The sequence below is a fragment of the Balaenoptera musculus genome, chromosome 21 (assembly GCF_009873245.2).
Source record: "Balaenoptera musculus isolate JJ_BM4_2016_0621 chromosome 21, mBalMus1.pri.v3, whole genome shotgun sequence".
NCBI classification, from domain to species: Eukaryota; Metazoa; Chordata; class Mammalia; order Artiodactyla; family Balaenopteridae; genus Balaenoptera; species Balaenoptera musculus.
In genome coordinates this window covers 13,114,281-13,138,528 of record NC_045805.1, presented here as the reverse complement: position 1 = coordinate 13,138,528, position 24,248 = coordinate 13,114,281, and the positions used below count along the sequence as shown (strand labels likewise).

The window sequence follows — 24,248 nt, the reverse complement described above, 5'->3', positions numbered from 1 at the left end:
TGCTGTGACACTGAGTACAATGTGTGACAGTCATATGGAAGGCTGTGGATATGATGGTGAAACAGTTAATGGAGATGGAAGGTTAGCAGTAACGACAGACCTCAAATTTAAAATTTCTTACTTTTTAAAAGAGAACTAATGGAGTACAACATTAAAAATAAAATCTCAGGAATTTATAGGCAGAAAAACTGAACCAAGAGGCCCTGCTGCTCCTCTTCCTGCACACGTTGCCCTTGGACCCACACTTGGACGGCACAGTACACTATGCAGACACATCCCTGGCAGCCTGAATCCCTCTGGTTTTCATATTGTGTTTATCAACCGGTTTTTGGCCTCAGATTTGGAATAGCAGGCAGGCTTTGCATATTAGGAGTTTTCATTTGCAATATTAGACCTCACAGCATAGTTTAAGTTTCTGCCTTGTTTCCTTCTCTCAGTGCCCTTTGGTTCCCAACAAGAGGGACTAAAGAATTTTGGAAACGCGGCTGAACATGACCTCTGAGCCAACACTGAAGACTGAGAGTATGAATATCATCTGTTTTGATTTTGATTTTTCTTTTATTTTTTGGCGGTGGGGAGGAGGTTAGATCTTAATTGCTTTGTCAATTGTTTACTGAAAAATCTGAATAAACGGCCCACTTAAGATTCCTGTATCTTGCAGTGGTGGAGAGGTGTCAGCGTGATAATACTATATGGCTAAAATACTCCTCAGGCTGGAGAATTAAACTCCCTGTAACTCAAATATTCTCCTTCGCAGACCATCCTCATACATCAGAAAGGTAAATTAGTGAATTTATTGAAGTATAGGGAAATACTTCAAATAAGATAAAATACAATTTTAAAGTAGTTTAAAAATAGATATAGAAAATAAGTTTGTCACCCAGCTTCTAACCAAAGGATATTAATTATGAAAGGGGTAAAATTAGGAATTGTTCTGTAGATTCTCTAACTGCATGAAATTTATGGGTGATCTACCTATTTCTGTAGAGAAAATTCTACCTAATAACAGTGGGCAGGTACATAGCTCCTGGGTGAAGACTGTCTCCTTAGGAAGACCTTTTTCTTCTACCAGGGCAACACATTTGACCTTGAGTACATTATTAAAGCAATGCAAATAAGCTTAGTTCAAGAAATAATCCCATTCATAAATTCCATATTCTGTACTCCAAATTTAGAGATAATAAAATATATTCTGTGGAGAGATTGGTTCAATGATTACATGAACAACATTTCTTTTTACTTGTTCCCAAACAAAAAACTTTCAATATTATGCAGTGGTAAGGTTTTGAGTTAGAACCCACTAAACTACTCTCAAGGTCTCCTTAGCAGCTATCTCTGGAGTATTGCGGTTTTCCCTCCGTGGAGGTCCATAGGCCAAGAGGGCCAAATGAATTGCTGGAAACTGGTGCGGAGAAGCATCAGGCAGGGAGAGGCTATATAATAAGAAACAGTGGAGCATAACGTCCAGGCAAATGACCCACACCTTCCATAAGCGATGGTACTGAACTTCTACCATCAATGGCAGACTTTCAGTTATGCTTATCTGGTATCCCTACTAGGAAATCAAGAGGAAAAACAAGAGTAGAAGAGGGAAGTAGAGAGAAAAGAATATATAAAATAATTGGTTTAGATTCGATTTGGGATTAAAAAATATTTAGCAAAAATTACATCTTAGAAAAGTCACTTAATAGGCCAGTAGTTTTCAGACTGAGTGCCATGGCCCCCTGAAGTCTCTTAGGGTCCTTGAGGGATGGGCAGAGGAGATCTGGGGCTCCTGGTCTCCACTTTAACCAGAGTGCCATCTCTGTGGTTTGTTTAGACATTAGACTTCCACACATGTGTTAACTTGGAAAAGAAGGTTACACGACAATAAAAAAAAAAAAAAAATTAGTAATAATAATAAAAAGAACTAGCCCTTTAAGAAATAACAAAGGCCTAATAAGGGACAAACAGAATAACGATTCCCAACTCTGATTTTGGGATGCTCTGTCCCCATATTATCCATAGATAGAGTGAAATGATTACAACATAACTAATTTTAATTCTTAATAATTAAAATAAAAATATGAACTACATAATCATATCTCGGACTTGTTAAAATAATAAATATTGTAAAAAGTTGGGAATCACAACTAATGGGAGATGTCAATCTCTCAGTGTTATTTCTGCATCTCAGAGTCACCAATCTGGAGTAGAATTTAGAAGCAGAATCAGGTCCCAAGTTGCTCTTGGAAGAGAAGGAAGAATTAAGGAGAAAAAAGGAAAGTTGCATAGACTCCCTTTTGTTTTCTAAACCCCTGAACCACTTCACTGCATTGGACGTGGCCATTGGGCACTGTACACTCTTAGCTGTCAACCTCTGCTGAATTACCAGCACCTACTAAAAAGAAGGCACCACGATCAGCATGCCTAAATGGTGTTAGTTCTGCAGGAGGAGAAAGAAAAGTGCTGGCACATGCTTTGAACTAATGGAGCACAGGCCCCTAATCTTTATGTAACAGGAACAGGTTCCATGTGTCTGCAGACTTTTGAGTGGTGAGAGAAAGGTGTATGAGAGCAAGGGGTGAGGGCGGCATAAAAAGTCTGGATTAAAATAGTAACAAGCTTCTAGATCCACTGGAAAGGTTTTGAAATTGGCTATTGTATTCTCATTAGAAGGACTCCCCATCCTTGAGTCAATCAAGTTATTCCCAACCCCTACCTCCCACCTCCACACTGACTACTCATTCTACTCAAAAAGTTACTATGTTTGAAGGACCTTTAAAAAACCCTTCCTTTATCAGCATGGTGGCAATATAAACATCGAAGGAAAAATACTGGGAAATGTTGGTCTTAGATTGGATGGGAAGGAGCCAACCCACCAGTCCAGATTGGTGATCTCTACAGCTGCAGAAACATTTGTTTCAATTCCTGAAAAAGAAGTCAGAAACAGGCTGTTAACAACACAACTCACACAACTCTTAACCCTCATTCACAGAACTGAGACCGTGAAATCAGAAACCTTCCGAGTTATCTATATAAAGCCCCAGGCCCCAGTAGGTGTATGTGTGTGCAGAGAGATGCCTCTTCCTACCGTGGGGAGTTGAATCCACTGTCCACCGTGATACTGCTGCTGTCCATGCTGTCCAGGCGCGCTGAATGGGTGGCCCTCTGGCTGCTGCTGCTGTCGGTTTCCTTTGGGGCAAGCAGGGTGAGGTTCTTCTCAAATTTCCTCTGCAAGTCTCTTTCCTTCTCCCTTTCCAGGAGCCACTGCATGGTGCCCACGTCGTCTCTGTTTTTCTCCTCCTCTGTGTTCTTGTTTGCCCCTTCCTCAGACTCATCGTCATCAGAGACATTGTAATAGTCGAAAGAGGCCTCCTGGTTCCCCACTGACTCCTGCTGACGCTGGGAAGCTGGCATGGCTTGTGCAGCCGAGGTCCCTAGGGACGGCTCCAGTTTCTCACATCGGCCTGGCAGTGTGTCCGCAGGTGTCTTCGGGTGAGATTTGAGGATGGACAGGCTTGATTTGTGATAGCTGTTTACAGACAAGGTGCTGTGAAGAGGTTTGAACAGTGTGTCTTTGCTGAATATCTCTTTCCTCTTGTCCAGGCTGCTGGGCTCGGCACTGTGATGCTGGATGAGGCGTCCATTGGCAATCCCTTCGGCCACAGCGCCCGAAGCCGCTGGGACCCCGCCCGGCCCCTTTGGCGACTCCTCCTTGTGTCCTACAGGCTCCCTGGAGGGATGTGGGGCCTGCCTGTCCGACAGAGGCAGCTTTTTCACCCCTTCCGCCACGGTCAGAGTGTCATGGTCCTCTTTGTTCTTTCCCAGAGGTGACGGTGCCGTGAGCACCGTCTCGCTGGAGGTGTTACACTGGAAATAGTCATCTGCAGCTGTTTTTGTTGGACAAGAGTTGAGTTCACCAAAGGATGGCAAACCCTCAGGCGGTTTGCCTGGCTCCAAGAGGCTGCAAGCACTGGGAGGTTCCTTGCTGCCACTGACTATTTCTGGAATACACACCTCTTTGTAGCTTGTGGACGAAATGTGAGCCCTTTGATGACTGACAGTCTGTGCAGGCCTTAAAGTACTGTCGTCAATGTAGGATTGGCTGGGGGTCTGGTCATCTTGGCTACAGCCTTCAGCCAGGTCTTCAGGCATCCCCAGAGAAGAAGCACCCAGAGGACCTTTGGAGTTATCCATGGATCTGGACCTCTCCTTGGCCTTGTTGGATCTCTCATTCCTGGACCTTCGGTCCTGGGTATGGCTGTGGCTTCGGTGCACTTTTGAGTGGGAGCTTCCCCTGGAAGGCTCAGGAAAAGGCATCTCAGTTCTCCTTTTGGCCAGTTCCCCAGACACGTCCCATTCTGGAGTCATGGGGAAATGAGACTCAATCACGTTCGCATTGCTATGCATGATGAAGTTATCACCTTTGTGTTCGATGATGAAGCAGCCTTCCCGGGGAGCCCTGGTAAGAGGATCGCAAAAGTCATACTCTCTTTCAGCCGGGATGTCCAGATGGGAACCATCTGACGGGTCTCCTTTGGACACTCGTGTCTTGCTGTGCGACCGAGACTTTCCGTGGGACTTGCGATGAGTCCGACTCTTTTTACTTCTTCCGCTGTGATGGGCGGAGGACCCGGCTTTACTCCTATGTGCTTTCTCTTCTTCAAGTTTCTTCATTAGTGCAGTGTGCCTCATGACATTTTCCACGGTCAAGTCCGGGTTAATACGCCTAATGATCTCCATCTCCACCTCCCGAGGGATAGTAGTCGGCGTGTCCTCATCTCGCAGGGGCCACTCTTCGGGAGGAAACTGGGCGGAAAAATTGGCTAGCTGTTTGGTCTTGTCTTTTTTAAAACTGAGCCGGAATAACTTGAGCCCGAATTTTTTGGACTGCTTTTCACCATCTTTAGGTTTGGAGAGAGTTTCCGTCTTATACGAAAAGTTGACAGTACTTTTGCTCTTTTCAGTGGGTGGCACCTGGCAGAGGGAAGGAGGGCAGTACGGGTCTTTGCAGTCCTTGACGGGCTTCCTCTGCAGGGTGGCCGCGTGCACGCCGTGCACATCTTCCCTGCAGCAGTGGCAAGAGTCGCAGTGGTTCCTGGGCAACGTTCTTTCCCTGACGCAGCCTGAGGCAGAGGGCGTGATGGTCCCGGGCTGGGGAGAGGTACACTGAGACCTGTCAGGTATCCTCTCATCCAAATGGTACCATTTACTGTTAGTTCTTATGAGGGAAGGAGTTATGAAATAAGTCTGTGGGGTTACGATGAAGTATCCATCTGGAGTTGGGTAGATCTTCCGCTCCCGGACCAGCGTGTTCAGCGTGTGCCGGAGAATTTCTTGGCTTGGGGTGGGAACACCTGAAACCCAAAGGACACACTCGTGAGAATGAAGAGGGGACGTGTTGTTGATTCCGGAGTTTTCCAAGTATGCTCTGGACTGAATGGTCCCCCCAGCAACCCGATCCCCATGTTCAAGCCCCGAACCCCAATGTGACAGTAATAGGACGTGGGGTGTTTGGGAGGAGATGAGGTTTGGATGAGGTCATGAGCGTGCAGCCTCTGTGACGTGGCGTTATGAGAAGAGGAAGAGACTAAGCCCTCTCTCTCTCTCTCTCTCTCTCTCTCTCTCTCTCTGTGTGACTTCAGGGTATGGCTGTCTGCGAAACAGGAAGGGGGCTCTCACCGGACACCAAGTCTGCAGGTGCCTTGATCTTGGACTTCCCCGCCCCCAGAATTGTGAGAAATAAACGTCTGTTGTTTCAGACACCCAGTCTCTGGTATTTTGTTACAGCAGCCTGAACGGACTAAAACAGAATCCTACTAATTTTGCAAGCCTCTAAGTAGTATCATACAGAAACTAAGCGGGATTCACAGGTGTTCATTGAGTTTAGTGTGAATCCTAGTTTTCTCTGATAACTCTTATGGAATATTAGTACCAACAGAACAGGAAAATACAAAGGCTGTGAAGAGAGACATGGATGATAGACGGGGTTAGGTGGCTACTGTTGTTAAAAACCTTTACTGAACGGAATCGTTGAAGACAGAATTTTTTTTTTGGCCTCCCGGCATGTGGGATCTTAGTTCCCCAACCAGAGATTGAACCCGTGCCCCCTGCAGTGGAAGCACTGAGTCCTAACCACTGGACTGCCAGGGAATTTCCAAAGACAGAATATTTTTAAATGAAGAAAAAACGTTTTCAGTATGATATAAATTTACAAAAAAGACTTTTTCAATAAAAGCAACTAGGGAAACAGGGTTGAAATAGCCATCTTGGTATTGAAAAACAAATCTAAAATACATAGAGGCTACCATGTACACTTGAGGTTACTCCATACACTCATTTTAAGATTAAGTTTACTTAATAAACTTAATTTTATAAATTATATCAAAGGGCAACTAGAATTGACCATTGTTTAGGATGTACTCTCCAATTTTGAAATCATCACCTTCAAATTTGAAAGTGATTGGTGAAATTCAGGGGAGAACTTCCTCCTTGTTGGCATAAGCCAGCAGGATGAAGGTGGTTTCTTAAATTCATAACCAGAGAGCTCTAATAAATACACCAGTGAAAGCTTAGAGGCTCTACATCTATCTGGTCACTGAGTCCCAAACTGCTGTCTCTGCTAGAATAGAAATTCCAGAAAAAAATCACAGATATTCCTTTGTACAGGGACTGATATTTTTTTCAAAAGGTTTTGTGTGCACGTTTAAGCATTGTCTACTTTGAGATAATTAAGAACATACATTCTTAAGAGACTATAAATTCTCTAGGCTGTAGTTCATTTACTTTATTTCTTTAGTATTCTCCCTTCCTCAGTGCCAGGCAAATCAAGGGTGGTAATATTTCTAAGACTGACCTGAATGATGTCATTTGGAAATAGGTCAGGTTGAATCATCCTGGCAATATTCAACTGTGTCTGACCCACAAAAATGGCAATTTCAGTGGAGACTGAAAGCGCGCCCTGCCCCATTCATATGTTTAAGTCCTAAACCCCAGTACCCCAGAATGTGACCTTATTTAGACATGTGGTCTTTATAGAGATAATCAAGTTAAAATGAGGTCATTAGAGTGAGCCCTAAGCCACTATGACAAGGGGAAATTTGGACATAGAGACATCACAGAGAAAAGACAATGTGAAGAGACCCTGGTAGAAGGCAGCTAACTACTAGCCAAGGGGAGAGTCTGGGACAGATTCTCCCCTCACAGCCCTCAGAAGAAACCAACCAACTCTGCTGATACTTTGATTTGGGACTTGTAGCATCCAGAACTGTAAGACAAGCCACCTGTACTTTGTTATGACTGTTTTAGAGAACTACTACAGCTGGTATCACCTTAGGCAACTTGCTTAACCTCTCTGAGCCTCTACTGACTGTCATCAAAATGTGGACAATAATAGTACCTACCTTCAGAGGGTTGTTGTGAGTTTAAATGAGTTTAGTGTATGAAGAGCAGTGCCTGACACAGTGAGCACTCATAAATGTTAGGTATCAGTAGTCTCAACTTTGGGTCAGGATCCATGGAAACCCCTATTACCTTCAAAGAACATTGTGTAACAGCCTAGAACAGCTGGGTAAGCTGAGAAGTTTAGGCTCCCCCAATCCTTCCAAAACTATGAAAGTGAAATACAAAAACACTAGAAATGGCCTGCAGTTCTCAAGGGGAGAGAGTCCATGTATGAGTAAGTTACATACCCATTTTTGTTACCCTCTTCAGAGGGCACCCATTGTGATCAAGGCAGAAAAGATAACACTGCTTCTGAATGATGTATTGTTTAATATAATTATTTAATTTTTGAGCTGCATGGTTTCCTTTTTGTCTAAGGTTCTACTCTTGAGCAATGTATGCAAATGTATGTTGGTTTTTAAGGCTGGTAAATAACAAATTTTTTTAAAAAATTTAAGGTTGTTTCTGTACAAAACAAAAATGAGTTCCAATTGAATTAGTGATACAACCCAAGCTATATATCTGCAATTCGTGAGAGCCAACATAATAAAGAAAATGCTTGCACATAAGAGGAGCAACTTAAAAGAAGCTTCTACGCCCCTGCTAGTAACCCTACTAACTGTTCTGCTTCTGCTGAACAACCTCAGGGGGCACTAGTCACACAGAAATTTTTCAAAAAATGGTAAGGCTCATTTAGAAGAATTCATGATTGACTGGTTTACTACGCTGCTATAAAAAAGGAAAGCTGAAGAGTTATTCATAAAATACCTATTACGATAAAACAAAAATTTCACTGTTTTATAGAATTTGCTGATTGGAGGCCAACCAAGTGCTCATCTTAGAAAACTCACAAAACTATATGGAATCATGACTACAATGCAATCATGTTTACTTACCAGTAAGAATAAGCTCTCTGAGTGTTCCCAAATGAAGGAATAAGAAAGAGTTTCCAGAGAGAATTTACATTTAAAGTTTTGATGTCTTGGATTTTCAAGTGTACCAATCAAATAATGTTTAATTTGAAAAAACAAACTAGAAACATTCCTTGTCCAATCCATTTTCCATACCCCTACCTGTGAGTTTTCAAAGCTTTACCTGAAAGTCACTGATATTTATGATTATTATTTTATTATTAAGCCCCAGTATAATGACTGGTATCTTCAATTGTCTGTGGAACCCAGGATTCCACTAGAAATCTGTAGGGCTCACCTGAATAAGGGATGGCTGTGATAGAGATTGTCAAGGTTTGCATATTCCATCACTTCCAGATTCTAGTCCCAAAGTTCATCATGAGTTTGGATTTCGATAGCGTAAAGAGCAAAGGTAAGCTTTACACTCAAATAGGGCTGGAATCTGACCTCTCTCCTTTCCTACACCTTTACATCTCTCAAAGCAAAAACAGATATTTCAATATACTGCATGCCAATGGGAGGTTATTTAGACTTATATACCACTTTAATCTTGCAAATCTGACAATTGTTGGAACAGAGCACATATGTACATGTTCTGTATGGTAAGCATTTTAGACTGAAAACTTAATGGGTTTCTTCAGATGATTTCTTCGTGTTTGTGAAGGACATTGGCTGAGAGGAATTCAGTAGGAAGCGATGTAAAGGGATGAACTGGAGACAGAACACAGTATAGATAATGTTAGTCTCCAGCGAACTTGAAAGTCAACTTCAAGCCCATAAGCAGACTTATAGGTCTAATTCTATTCCCCTGAGGGTCAGCTTTCCTTCCGGGAAGATCCAGGTGTAATAACTTAACAAGTAGTAGTCCAATTTAAATGATCACTCTGGATGGATGAGGACCTATTTATTTATTTTTAAAATTTATTTATTTTTAATTGAAGTATAGTTGATTTACAATGCTGTGCTGCTTTCTGCTGTACAGTAAAGTGATTCAGTTATACATATATACATTCTTTTTTATATTCTTTTCCATTATGGTTTATCACAGGATACTGAGTACAGTTCCTTGTGCCATATAGTAGAACCTTGTTGTTTATCCATTCCATATATAATAGTATGAGGACCTATTTAGAAAGGTGAGAAGCAGTAATTATTCTTTTCAAACCTTTTAAAAATATTCTTATTTCTATAATGTGAACTGGTATATAAAAGTTGTTTTCAAAAATTTAACCAATATAGAAAGATGATAAAAAGGTTTAAGTATCAGCATATCAGACATTTTTACCAGAAGACTTTTTAATAAAAAGTTTCTTTAGAATATGGATGTCCAAAACAGGAAGAGGTCAAAATCTAGACTATTCTTTCTATTTATAACATATGCATTAAAAATAAGAGTTTGAATGTTTTAATAATATTCAGTTAGACTTCAAAACTTTATTTTTAAGTAGTAAAATAATAAAAAGTAAATAGTGTTACCTTTAAAAAACAAAACAAAAAATGATATTTGAATCCCTCCAAAGTTTTAGAATTGCACTGAAATACATTTTTCAAACAGAATTTGAACAGTATTAAGTTTTCTGAATTGTTCTGTTCTGAAGTAACTTAAATGATAGCAAAAGAAAAGCAGAAAAATCAAAGGAAAAAAGAAAAAAGGAGGAAGAGAGATAAGAAAAGAAGAAAAGAAGGAAGGCAGGCAAGAAACAAAACTTCATTTCAGGAAATAGTAGTTTAAAATACAGAGCTACTGCTGAACAAAGTTTTAAATAATTACCACCTTGCCCTAAACCGGTGGTTGGCAAAGTTTTTCTGTAAAGAGCCAGATAGTAATAACTATTTCAGGCTTGATGAGCCATATGATCTCCCAGTTGCCACTATTCAACTCTGTAACTGTAGCCTAAGGAGCCAAAAACTATATATAAACAAACAGGTGTGGCTGTGTTCCAATAAAACTTTATTTACAAAAACAAGTGGAGGGCCACACACAGCCTGCAGGCCATAGTCTGCCAAGCCCTGCCCTAGACTCAGGTTTCTATGGTGTCCTTGCAAACTTCTAGGGTTGACCAATAAATCATCATATGAAAAAGGTTAAGTTAGCTCCTCTTGGTCCATCTGAATGCAAGGCCTTGGGATTTAGGGTCACTTACCATAAAGCAAAGAGTTGTTCTATGGATTTCTCTACAAAATATTCCAACTTAGTGATACTGTTAGCAGCTGTCTGGCAGTGACCCACAATTACCTATTACATACTCGCTCTGTGTTCTTTCTGTTCTCTATTTTTTTAAAATTAATTTATTTTATTTTATTTATTTTTGGCTGTGTTGGGTCTTCGTTGCTGTGCGCAGGCTTTCTCTAGTTGCAGCGAGTGGGGGCTGCTTTTCGTTGTGGTGCATGGGCCTCTCATTGTGGTGGCTTCTCTTGTTGTGGAGCACAGACTCTAGGCGCGTGGGCTTCAGTAGTTGTGGCTTGCAGGCTTCAGTAGTTGTGGCTCATGGGCTCTAGAGCGCAGGCTCAGTAGTCATGGGGCATGGGCTTAGTTGCTCCACGGCATGTGGTATCTTCCCAGACCAGGGCTCGAACCCGTGTCCCCTGCATTGGCAGGCGGATTCTTAACCACTGCACCACCAGGGAAACCCTCTGTTCTCTATTTTATGGCCCCGTAATGGGAGATATGTAACCAAGTTTGGAAAAGCTATGGGCTCTCTGGGATGTTTGATGTCAGCAGAGGCTACCCAGGTAAAAGGCCAAAAAGAACAGCCTTCCTTCACAAGAGCATTAGTTCATGAACACATTTGTCCCCTTAAGTAATCTCACCTGGGATTCTCTTATCTTACTATTGAACGGAAAAGGAGTTGCCTGGAAGTTAACAGAGAAAGACAGACAGTGAAGAATATTCAGAGATAATAAAATGTTAGAAAATTTAAGATAATCAATAGGTTGAAGGGGTGGACTCATGTCAGAGCTTTTAAAGAGTACATGTAATTTCAAAACATATTACAGTTGACACTTGAACAATGCAGGGGTTAGGGGCACCGACCCCACCTCGTGGTCAAAAATCCGGGTACTGCTATCTCTGCCTCAAAAACAGAGGAATTGATAAATGACTCACCCAAGGGCAGGAAGCTGAGATAGTCTGGTTTTGATTCCACATATTGTGATCTCTAATTGAACACAAACATTCCCTTACCCTTAGTTAATTTAAAGACCTATGAAAGGAAAATACAGATACTAGATTTACTGAAAAAAATTCATGGATAAATGGACTTGCACAGTTCTAACCCGTGTTGTTCAAAAGTCATAATTAGAAAACCCCAAAAGGAGGAAAAAAATCACTGGGAGAGAAATATAAAGTTCCTTTGGGACAAGAGGAAAAGTGGGGAGACTCAACACGGTGGGTGACTATTTAAAAGTAGTCCCTCTGCCACCTCCCCATGGGTGGGCTGCATTTCCCTACACCTTGACTTTGAGTTTGGCCAGGTTTGCTTTGGTCAATGAAATGTTAGTGGGCGTGGCATGACCAGAGGTCTGAAGAGCCCCAGAGCCCCTGGACTTGCTCTCTTGGGTCTCTGCCACCCCAACAAGCAGAATAGGTCCCCTTCTCCAAAGAGGACGGAGTACAGGTGGAACAGTCACCTGGCAAGGTCCAGCCTGGACCAGCTGACTCGTGGAGAACCCACAGACCCACGAGCTAAATAAATGTGCATTGTCATATGTCACTGATGTTCTGTAACTGTTACCCAGCATTTGTGTAGCAAAAGCTAACAAATACAGCCAACAGCCCATTTTACTGAGGCTTAAGGTCTCTTCTAGGTCGAATGAAAAATATGTCAAGTGTTTGTCGCTCATTTTTAACGTAAGCTCTGTTTCAAGCTAGGTATGGGTTGAGATCAGGCCAAGTTGGCAAACTGATGGCCCAATAATGTGTTTTATTCGACTTGTATGTCGTCAGCATACACATGTTAAAATACACACATACATGCAAATTGCCATTATTTAAGGAAATTTATAGATTTCACATAAAACTATTTCCAGATTGTCTTAAAAAATTAGAAGATTTGGCAACTCTGGCAGGGTTCTATATTTTTGGGGGGAGCAGATACAATGCACTGGAGCTGAGTAGTGGGCTGCTTCTCTTGAGACAGGACATGAGAATTCCTTGGCTTATCACCACTCCTACCATCTTCTAGCGCTGGAGGCGTCAGACACTATTCATACAGCGGCTGGGCTATTATCTCCTTTTTATAATACTTAAGAGAAAAAGACGATCCTGCAATCCCACTCCTGGGCATATATCTGGAGAAAATTCTAACTTGAAAGATACATGCACCCCAGTGGCCACAGCAGCACTATTTACAATAGCCAAGATGTGAAAACAACCTAAGTGTCCATCAACAGATGAATGGATAAATAAGATGTGGGGTGTGTGTGTGTGTGTGTGTGTGTGTGTGTGTGTATTTTCTCCCCCCAATAGAATATTACTCAGCCGTTAAAAAGAATGAAATAATGCCATTTGCAGCAACATGGATGGACCTAGAGTTTATCATACTAGCTGAAATAAGTCAGACAGAGAAAGACAGATATATGTATATCAATATTACTTATATGTGGAATCGAAAAAAAGGATACAAATGAACTTATTTACAAAACAGAAACAGACTCAAAGACATAGAAAACAAACTTATGGTTACTGAAGGGGATAGCAGCGGTGGGGGGGGGGTGGTGGCAGAGATAAATTATGAGTTTGGGATTAACATGTACACACTACAATATAAAAAATAGGTAAACAACAGTGACCTGCTGTATAGCACAGGAAACTACACTCAATATAGGATAATAACCTATAAGGGAAAATAATCTGAAAAAGAATATATATATATATATATAGAATCACTTTGCTGTACACTTGAAACTAACACAACATTGTAAATTAACTATACTCCAATAAAAAAATTTAAAAATTAAAAAAATTTTAAAAGGAAAAAGAACCATTTTATTTAATTTTTTTCTTTTAAAATAAGGTCAGTTTAATTTATCAAATAGCATACTCTTAAAACTCATCAGGCCATGACATGAGCATGCAAGATAATGTTTATTTTTGACGTTACTCTCTTTGTAGCTGAATCCCTTAGGACTCAAATTTTCAGTTGTTTCTGACCCAGTCCCATGAATGAAGATGTTCACGGACTTTAAGAAGGTTGTGTTGTAAAGGTTAAATGGAATTGTGGTAGTTTTTCACAGAATTCTTCAAGGATTCTGATTTAATTTCTTTCCCTCAGTGCCAATTAAAAACTATTACAGCTGAAGAAGGCAAATTATTTTTGAAGTGACCCTAGTGCCTTGGTTTTTAATTACAGAACTAAGAAAAGTTACTGGTCAGTTTTGTCAAAGATTTTTCTTTTCCTATTGAACTTAAACATGGGATGAACTGTCCATAGGAAGTCCCAGGGCAGCTAGAGCACACATCCATTTGGGAAGTGCCTCATTCTTTTCTTGTTACCTGGGAAACAGGTGGTCAGGTGCTCCATCAGTGCTTCTTGGGTGACAGGTTTTCTTGCCGAGTTCATTGCGGAGATGGCCAAGCAAAGGATTTCCCCGAGTGGGATAAACTGAGATTGACTGATGGGAGACATACTGATTGGTGACACATCACCTGTAGAAAGACAATTTTCAAGTAAGTGGTTCATTAAGACCCAGCCACTTGTCACACACACACCTCCACACACACGCGCCCCTCCCGTGACTCTCACCTGTTCCTTGTGCAATGAATACAATCAACCCTCAACACTGAGGTGCGTTACAGCCACGTCCACTCAGGTGGAAAGACGTGCACAGAACGGCGGAAGCTTCAATTGCTTCCACAAAGAAGACTTGCGTTTAAAACCTGAGATCTCGGGCTTCCTTGGTGGCGCAGTGGTTGAGAATCTGCCTGCCAATGCAGGGGACACGGGTTCGAGCCCCGGTCTGGGAAGATCCCACATGCCGCGGAGCAACTAGGCCCCTGAGCCACAACTACTGAGCCTGCGCGTCTGGAGCCTGTGCTCCGCGGCAAGAGAGGCCGCGACGGTGAGAGGCCCGCGCACCGCGATGAAGAGTGGTCCCCGCTCGCCGCAACTAGAGAAAGCCCTCGCACAGAAACGAAGACCCAACACAGCCAAATAAAAAAAAAAACAAAAAAAAAAAACCCAAAAAAAACCCACCTGAGATCTCGTTTAAATAGACTTGCTACTGAAAGGCTTGCAACAACGGAGCCTCTTCAAATGATCTCTGCTTTTATTAACTCGGAGCTGATTTGTTTAATAACTATCATTCATATCTCGACAAATACACTTGTGGGAACTTGAGGATTCATTCATTCAAACGCTGGGTGCCCTTTGCCCCAGGCATCTGCTGGGGGCTTGGGAGTCACTTGGCAAAGTGAATAAGCCCCCTCCCACCAACATCTCTGCCCTCAAGGAGTTTCCATTTAAGCGGAGGAGACAGACTAACGTTCATCATGCACCAGAGAAGGCTGAAAAATAAACTCTGGGGCAGAGCGGGTAGAGTGATGTACACCGCCTGGAGGTGAGGATGGAGTTTAGAACCAGGAAGTGAGAGGAGGTTTTACCAGGGTCGTGCAGCCTGAATCCGGTGTGGAAGTGGGAGTGTGCCGGGTGGCTGTGGGGCACAGGGGTATTTTCTGGGGAGCAGCAGAGAAGGGGGGCAGGTATATAGCGACTATTATTAGCAAAGAGCTGAGTGCCCAAGGCCTTCATTCTATGAAGGATGGTGCGCCAGAGAAGGAATTTAAGGAATGACAAGGTCAGATATGAGTTTCAAGAAGAGGACTCCGATGGCCACGTGGAGGACGATCTTACCACCCAGGAGGGCTCTGGCATCCTGCACACGTTTGCATCTGAAAGAGCCAATGCAGGTGGGGGGAGGCTGCAGACCCAGAAGCCAGGGGCAGACATGGCTCTTGGGGAGACGGACGGCAACATTCAATGCACATAACTGCCTTCCTTTCTGCGATCTTGGCGTCACGGTGTGGTGATTTTCAAGTCATGTTCCAAGGAAGGATCCCTAGCATTCCCCAGAGAGGCTTCTGGGGGCAGGGAGGGGTGCCCCCAGCAGAGAGAGGGGTGGGAGGGCAGGGAAATCTGCTCCTGACATCTGGGTGCTACCTGTTTCCTCCTTGGGGTTCTGTAAGGTTTCACTTGAGAAAGGCCATTCAGGAAGGGGGTGAAACCATCAGCAGAGTAGAAAACCCGTGAGCTTCTAAGCTTCTTTCCCGCATGGATTTACATAATCTCTCCTCTTGTTTCCAAGTGTGATTTCACTCTTGTTATAAATCACCGTGACTAACCAGAACCGGACTTGGGCCGACCTGTGGCATGAAGCAACACCCTCCAGGCAGGTGTCTGGGTGCCCTGGGGCGGACCAGCCTGCTGCCTCCAGCCACAACTCCTAGTCTGATGGGGGAATCCTGAGGCCCTTTGGGAAAGAACGTGAACCCTGCTTTGATGGAATGGATGGGAAATGGCTTGATGGATAAAACCAGGCAACAGCACCTGGGAATGAAAACCGACAGGTGAGGGGGGAAGTCTAACAGGTGCACCAGACGGGGCCGCAGGACCCCAGTGTCAAAGGTTGAAGCCTGACCCCCCTCAGCCCCAAGCCCAGCTCAGTCCAACGCTCCCCTCTTTCCTGCATCCCTCGGGGCTCCAATCAGCTCTGCTGTGGCTCCCTTCTCCGTACGATGGGTATGGCAAGAGGGAGACACTTCCTCAACAGCCAGAGAGAGGGGGGAAATACACAAATCCAGAACAGCAGAAACCAGGAACTGACCTAACTTAGAACCCACGGACTGCCGGGGCCTGAGGGATGTAAGTCTCATAAAGAGATAGACCTCCGAGAGATGCTTGCAAATATTTGTTGGGGTAGCAGAGGGCAGAAGCTGGAACACGGAATTTTGGGCTGTTGCTGAGGATGTGAGTTTCACTCACTGGCTGGTGAAGCTCAGTTCATGTTGGTGACTCAAAAATGACAGAATTATGTGGATTGTGACCATCTCAGTAGGCAAGCTTGCTACTGCCTAGAAGAGTGTATTTAAATCTTTGAAAAACTGTTGTACCCTTCATTCAAACACAACCATATTCTAAAGGCTTCTGTGTAAAGGATGAACTAATGGTGGTGGTAAGATGCAGTAGAGGGGTGTGTTTGGAGCTACTCATGTTCAAATCTCCCCTCCCCATGGTGGCCGCGTGGCTCAGCCACAGCCGCTCTAAAGATCTCTCCTGTGGGTCCTTCTCTGTCCCTCCACCTTCTACAGGAGAGGATGAGCCGCAGTGAGGCAGGTTTCTTAAGAATTGCTAGGTTGGTTACATGGACTTCAAAGTCACCCGGAATTTTTTGGCCATGCCACGCGGCATGTGGGATCTTAGTTCCCCGACCAGGGATGGAACCCATGCCCCCTGCAGTGGAAGCACGGCATTTTTTTTTTTTTTAAACTTCTTTATTGGAGTATAATTGCTTTACAGTGGTGTGTTAGTTTCTGCTGTATAACAAAGTGAATCAGCTATACATATACATATATCCCTGTATCTCCTCTCTCTTGCGTCTCCCTCCCACCCTCCCTATCCCACCCCTCTAGGTGGTCACAAAGCAACGAGCTGATCTCCCTGTGCTATGCGGCTGGGAAGAACGGCATCTTAACCACTGGACCTCCAGGGAAGTCCCTGGAATAATTTTATAAGTCAGATGAAAAGGACAATGGGGTCAGCTAACAAGGGCGGAGCGGGGGTGGGGGGGGAAGATCAAAGCACGTTCCAGTACCTTTGGACCTGTGCATCATTTGGGAGGGTAACACCTTCTAGAATTTGCCTATCATATTTATGGACTTCTCAGAAGACTAAAGATACAAAAATACTAAATAGGATTTTTTAAAATAATGCAGGTCTATTTTCTCATTTTGTATAGGTTATAGGGAACTTGAGCTTTCTGTAAAAAAGGAAAGACTATTAGCAAAATTAACGAGTCGAGGGCAATGCTTGTCCTTATGCTTTTAGCTGAAATTCTTTGTTTAGTTTAACTAACAAATATCAAACGTTTACTGATCTTCTAAGTTAATTTGTTTTCAGTCATTGCAGCCAACTGTAAGAGGCAAGTAAGCTTTCAGTGTCTCTGAAACGCATTGGTATTGAAAAAGCTCAGTTTCACTATAATACTGAATATGTGGAATAACATTTAACTCAGGAGAGAGAACCAAACGGAATTCGGATGCTCTAAGTGACCATCTCCACGTTCTCTCGTTTTTATACTGCACTAAGATAAATCACTTCTCGCTCCCGTTCCACCCCACCGGCCATCCTGTCTGCTCTACACCCTCATGCTTCCTGGGTCTCTTCCCTCCACTCCATCTGCCACGCGACCCCTACCCCAGGCCACTGTCCCCCCTCACCTGGCCCATGACAATGGCTTGATGCCTCCCAGCCCTCTCTCCTACCCAACACTCCCTTCTCCACAGAGCAGTCTTCTTAGAAAAGCGTAAAACACGCCGCTTCCCTGCATGAAATCCTACAGTGACTGCCGACTGCGCCTAGGAGATCGGACCTACCTGCCAGGTCTGCGCTGGCCTGAGCCTGTCTGCCCACCTCCGGGACCATCCCCCGACCCCTCGCCCGCTCCTCCCTACAGCATGCTCAAAACCTCCTCTGTTCTTTGCACTCACCAAGCTTTTTCCCCACTCAGAGCCTTTGCCTGTGTTGAGCCCCTGCCTGGGATGTTCCTCACGCAGATCTCTGCAGGACGGGCCGCTTCTCCTCCTCTGGGCCTCCATTTAAACAGGGCCTCCTCGGGAAGCCCTGCCCAGGCACCCGATCTAATGCTGTCCTAAAACCACAGCGCACTCTCTCTCATGTTACTGGATACGACGGTTTATAATAAGAAATATATGTTTGGTCTTCATCCCCATGTCTGGCACAGAGCTCCTAAAACCCTTGGAATTTCCTAAGTGGTGAGAGAGATCAAGGTATCTTTGTTACATCAGTGAGGTGACTTTTGGACCCGCACCTAAGGATGGGGACTCATAGCCAGGAGAACCAACCACGTGGTTACAGGGTTGGAACCTTCAGCCCCGCCCCCTGACCTCCGCCGGGGAGAGGAGAGCGGCTGGAGGTTGAATCAATCCTCAACGGCCCATGATGTAACCAAGCACGCTTATGTAATGAAGTCTCCATAAAAACCCACAGGGTGGGGTTCGGAGAGCTTCCAAGGTTGCTGAATACGTGGAGATTGGGGAGGGCGGTGCACCCTGGGAGGGCATGGAAGCTCCGTGCCCTCTCCCTATTCCTTGCCCCATGCATCTCTTCCACCTGGCTCTTCCTGACTTGTATTCTTTTATAGTACACTGGCACACTAGTAAGTAAAGTGTTTCTCCCCGTAAGCCGCTCTAGCAAAGTAACTGAACCCAAGGAGGGGGTGGTGGGAGCCTCCAATCTATCACCAGTCTTTCAGAACACAGGTGACAATCTGGGCTTGCGAGTGGCATCTGTGGTCAGGGGCGGGGTGGGGTGAGGGCACTCCTGTGGACTGAGCCCTTAACCCATGGGATCTGATGCTTTCCAGGTAGATGGTGTTGGAATTGGGATGAATTGTAGGACACCCAGCTGGTGTCAGAGAATTGCTGGTGGAGTGGGGAGCCCCCCCTACTGGAATTGGTACCAGGGTCCTTCCAAGTCACTGTCTTCACTCTCTGAATGTGTGTACGTGTATACTGGTACACCGTCTGTCTCACCCACTAGAATAGAAGCTCCATGACAGAAGGAAACGTGAACCCCACATTCCTACATTCTCAGTGCCTAGAATAATGCAGAGCTCATACCAGACACCCAGTACTTGTTTGCTGAATGAATGAATATCCATTTACAACATCAGAATCCAAGGAATTGCTCAGGGTATTCAAAGAGTTGTGATTTTATTCATATATGTTGCTAAATAATTGCAAAACAAACACAGAATTTAATGAGACCAAATATATTTAACCATGAAATTTCTAAGACTCTCCCTATTAATTTTGCCCAAAACATAGCAGTTACCACAGAAAAATAATTATACATTGAGTGAGGGTTAAGACATGCATTTAAGATCTATATAAAAGGAATTATAGGTATCGATCAACACAACACAACATCTTATTCAAGTTTACAATGATTTTCTTTGGATCTCATATCAGACCTACTTAAGGAACCAACAAGTGAAGGATGCAGCCGCTGTACCAGAGGCGGGAGTGAGCGTGTGCAGGGCACGGCGCAGCATGCTGAGCTGGGGATGCTGAGGGCCTATTCTGGCACATCTGGAGCAGGCTGGGGGTAAGATGGAGAGAAATGTAGTCTCCTGGTAGACCAGAAGGCTGAGCTCTTACCCTTTATGCTGATGGGAACCCTGTGTATGTTTATACAGGGGAATTACATGACACGTTTGTGTTAGAAAATCACTCTTGTGCAACTGTGGGGAACAAACTGGTGACTATTACCACCGCCAGGCAACTGAGAAGGAGGGTCTGGGACAAGAAGCAGATATCATGCATGTGCCGACTTCCTCTGTCTTTTATCTTCTACAGATGGTGACTTCCACCTCAGAAATATCTTTATCATGCCCATGCATTTTTACTATTTAACCCCCTCTATCTACTCTCCCTTCCAACTTCTGGCCAGTTACTTTAGTTGGAATTCTTTCAAAAAATTCTCTCTCACATAATTCATCCTTTCAAGAAATTTATTTGAGTGCCTCTTAGATACCCCAAACCTCTGGGCACTCGAGTTCCAAAATTGTTCCTATCTTGGTTCTTTTTGTAGGAAAAAAAAAAGTAAGAACTATAATAAAGCTCAGTCCTCTATGAATGCCATTTTCCCCAGTCACTAATTTAGATTCTCTGTGCTCCCCAACCTTTGCATATGCATGGAGGGCGGGGCAGGGGAGGGACACAACTAAGAAGATGTGACTTCCATGACAACCTACGTTCACCCCTTCCCAGATGATACCCATAGCTTTCCAAAAGATACCTACCAGAAAGACAAACATAAATCTATTTCCTTTCATCTTAAAGTATCCATCTTCATACCCATCAAATACGAAAAGGGAAGCTGTAATTTTTCCAGGTGGATCACATCACAATAAACTATAATACAACCTTGAAAGTTCCCCAAAGTTCATCTTCTATCTTAGCCTTCTTTAAATAATCTTTTTTTCCCCAAGTACCAGCATTCCGTTTGAATCATCCTGTTTTGTTCTTTATTTTTACATACTGTTTTCCATCGTAAATGTCAATTCACTCTGTATTCTGGATTGAAGAGTTACCTTTGACCCTAACAAAGTTCATGAACCAAAGCAACCTACTTACAAATGTAGTTCTGAAACTGTACTAATTTATCATTGGGAAACTGCCAATGTAAAAAGGCATTCAAGAGATCGTTTGATAAGTGCCCAGTCTCTTATAACAAAATATAATTACCACTCTGTGTCTGTAGATGAGGGTTTGGATGACATAATTTCAAAGATTGCTTCAGACTCTCAAATTCTTTGATTCTATATCAATGCAGCAGAATTCTGGCATAAAAGCATAATATAGTACTGCTGTCTACCTCTATTTCCGTCTTGCTGGAGAAAACTAGTTTAATGCTCATCCAACCGGAAAAAGTAGGCTGTAATTTTAAAAAGGATAGCAAAATAGATTGGCTATTAATTTTTTCCCTTGTAATAAAGGCTTCATAATTTACTCTTTTCTAACTCAAAGTAACTCAGGACCAAAGTGTGCTTGTTTTTGTTCTCTGGACTGCCAAAATTAACACTAAAGTTAAAATTATAGATGCCAGTAAAACTACCACATGCAGTATATACCGTGACTCATAAAAATGGTCAAACATGCCTGTAAAATGTACAGTGGGCACAGTGATAATACAGGTCTATTCCTTTCAACAAAGTATTCATAGAACGACGAATGTGCCAAGTTTTATCTTCAATACCCTTGGGCCTGGGGAAATCATAAGCTCTCTGAGGTTAAGTGAACAGTTTCTCGGAGGCAGAACATCAGACGAATCTTGTGTTTTACAATTTAGTTCAATTTATTAACCCCGATTTTATGTATAGGTGTTGTTTTTGGTTCTTTTAACAGACGGTTCTTTTTTAAAAAGCTGTTCTAAAAAAACACACATCCCCTTCCTATACACCCTCTTGCAGACCGAAATACCCTTACAGGAGGGCAGAACACATGACCCCCATCAACTCACAGGCTGCTTCATTTTAAGCAGCTTTCCCTTGAAACCAAATTATTATACTTGACTTTCAAATGTTTGTGTCTGATATTTAAAAGGCACCCGGCATTGAAAAAGGCATTTTTACCAGTTTACTGTATGTCTGGCTTAAATGCCACTGATCTCAGAAATTTAAGGCTGAGTCTTCATTGCAATCGTCGATGGCAGTAAAGTTGACAATAAAAAAATTTTTTGGAAAATTTAGAAACTCTCTAACAGCTTTTCTAAAGCTCCCTGGTGCTTTATTTCAACACTTGATGGAGTTCTCTTAAAGAAGGTCTAAGTCCTAAGCTTATTTAGATAAATTGTTTTAATTCAAAAGAAAATGTAAATAAGAGGCTCTCATTAATAATACTACAGTTAATGGTGTCTATTAGCTATGACTTACTAAGAAACTTCTAATGAGAGTTAAATAAGAGTGGTCATGGTGGCAGATGGCAGATACACACACACACACACACACACACACACACACACACACACACACACACACGGGTTAACGTCCACCGTATCACGTGAATCTGCTTAGCAGCCTGTCTAATGCAGAGATGCACTAGGTGTAATGACAAATCAACTGGTTCATTGGTTTACAGAAGAAACCCATTATCTTCCCCAGGCTACAAGCTTTCATTAGTCATATTAGCTACTACTCTTGCTACTGAGATTTGACTACTGATGAAACACTGTCATAGGATAAGCAGAGATGCAAGTCACAAAGGGTGGAGAATCAGATAGAGAAGGCAACCAATGGACAGGGAGAAGTGAGAACTCCGTAGGTTAGGAGCTGTCTTCACCATCACCAAGGATGATAACAGACATCTCTCTAATCATAGACATCGAACACTTCTGGACCATTCCGCTGCTGCAACAGATTTGTAGCTGAAAAGTCACAATGAAAATATGAGCCATCGGGCCAATTATCCGTTTCCATAATTCAAACCTTTGCTAAGAAGTCTCCACATTATAACCCGAGTGGGGTGTATGTTAGGCACTATGGAATAAAACATTCACACATCGGGCACTCAAATGTTGTTGAGTAAATAGGTACTACACATATAGACGAGGCAAGGTAAGACCCTGCTAACCGCCGAGATGTTTCCCATCAACAGCAGCCTCCTTGCTCCCTAGTCCCTCATCCAGGGCTAAGTGAAGGCCATTTACCACCAGCGATAAAATCATGATGAAATACCTGTCCTAGATGACAACAGGTAATAAGAGCTCTCAGATGTCATGCAATTCTGTAAGGCATTGGCTAACAAGAGTCCTGTGCAATAGAGCGTCTTCTTTTTCTTCATTATAAGCTCATCATGTAGGACAGAATCTAAAGCCCTATTTTAAACTATCACATACTTCTCTTCCTTCTCCATTCTGTATCAGAACCTAGCCTAACACCAGAGACATATCAGATGCTCCAAATTCTTTTGATGATATTTCTCAACTATAGTTCCATAAATCAGTGTAAAATATCCAGGGTCACTCTCTTCCACTCTTAAGTTAGACTCACCACAGCTGATTCTTAACCTTTGTTTTCTTTGCTTCATCTGTTTAGGTCCCAACTACACTGTAACCAATTTCTGTAAAATACAGTTGTAATAGAACCAGAAGGCCTAATTAAATACAGTTCAAATATATACGTTGATAGTTCCCAAATTACAACCAAATCGTACAGAATGACTGCCACCAAATCCCCAATGAAGGAACACCTACCATCCGTTCAAGCTGTCATTGACAGAACTATAGACAAGTACCCAGGGATGAAAGAGTACAAAAGGCCAGACAGACACACACACAGAAAAAACTCCCAACTCACTGTACCGGAAGTAACTTTTCTCGCCAAAGTCTGGCATTACAAGACAGTGGTAGAGGCCGTGGACTTTGTAAGCCAAAACTTTAAGTTCAGAGCCCAGTTCTGCTCCGCATTAGCTGTGTGATTTGGAGCAAATTAATTCATTTTTTGAGTCTCACTGTCTTCTTTTGTAAGGTGTACACAGTGATGTTCACCTTGTAGAGTTATTGAGGGGATTAAGTGCTGACATGGTCCCTGACACCTAATAGATATTTAATAAGTAGTTAGTATTAAAATTATTGTCCCCAAGCCTATCTAAATTTATTCAACTTACTCTTTTACAGTGTTTGAATTTCTACTAAGAGGAAAATCATTTGATCTTTAAAAAAAAAGCCTTTAAAAATCATCTAAGGCATGGAAAGGCTAGGAGGGTAGTGGTCTATCTCACACTAGTATGAATTAGTTTAATCAGATTGCTCACCTCTTGATTCTTATCTGTGAGCATGGGCACTGAGTGAATGGAATATTTTGCCTGGGAGGCAGAAAAGTTAAAAGATATATTTATAAACATACAGCATTTGGGATGTATTATTGGGCTGGAAGGGAATGGGAAACATGCATTACGTAGGGACTTTGGAGAGAGAAGAACAGAAGATGGGAAATTGTTTGGATAGAGAGTCACAAGTATATAAAGTTGGCCTATTTTAAGATTTTGTCTGGGCCAATCTTTTACCTGGGAAAGGGAAAGGAAACTCAGCACCTAAGTATAATGCTCTTAGTGCTAAAGATCAGTGATGCTAGGAGCGAAATAATTTCTGATGGAACCTGGGAGGCAAAAAGTCA

The 24,248-nt window shown here is 42.8% G+C and overlaps 1 protein-coding gene across 3 annotated transcripts in view; it reads right to left on the bottom strand.

Moving 5' to 3' along the window:
* The window catches only part of STOX2 (storkhead box 2), a 106,738-nt gene that overhangs the window by 8,427 nt on the left and 74,063 nt on the right, over nt 1–24,248 (bottom strand). For 2 of the 3 annotated variants that reach the window (XM_036838801.1, XM_036838802.1), the window contains exons 2-3: nt 13,831–13,983; nt 3,074–5,339 (exon numbers count right to left, since the gene is read on the bottom strand). In XM_036838801.1, the coding sequence (XP_036694696.1) occupies nt 3,074–5,339; nt 13,831–13,983 (2,419 nt within the window). Of the gene's footprint in view, nt 1–2,861; nt 2,911–3,073; nt 5,340–13,830; nt 13,984–24,248 lie in introns of all 3 variants that reach the window. The other variant, XM_036838803.1, reaches the window with a different exon arrangement.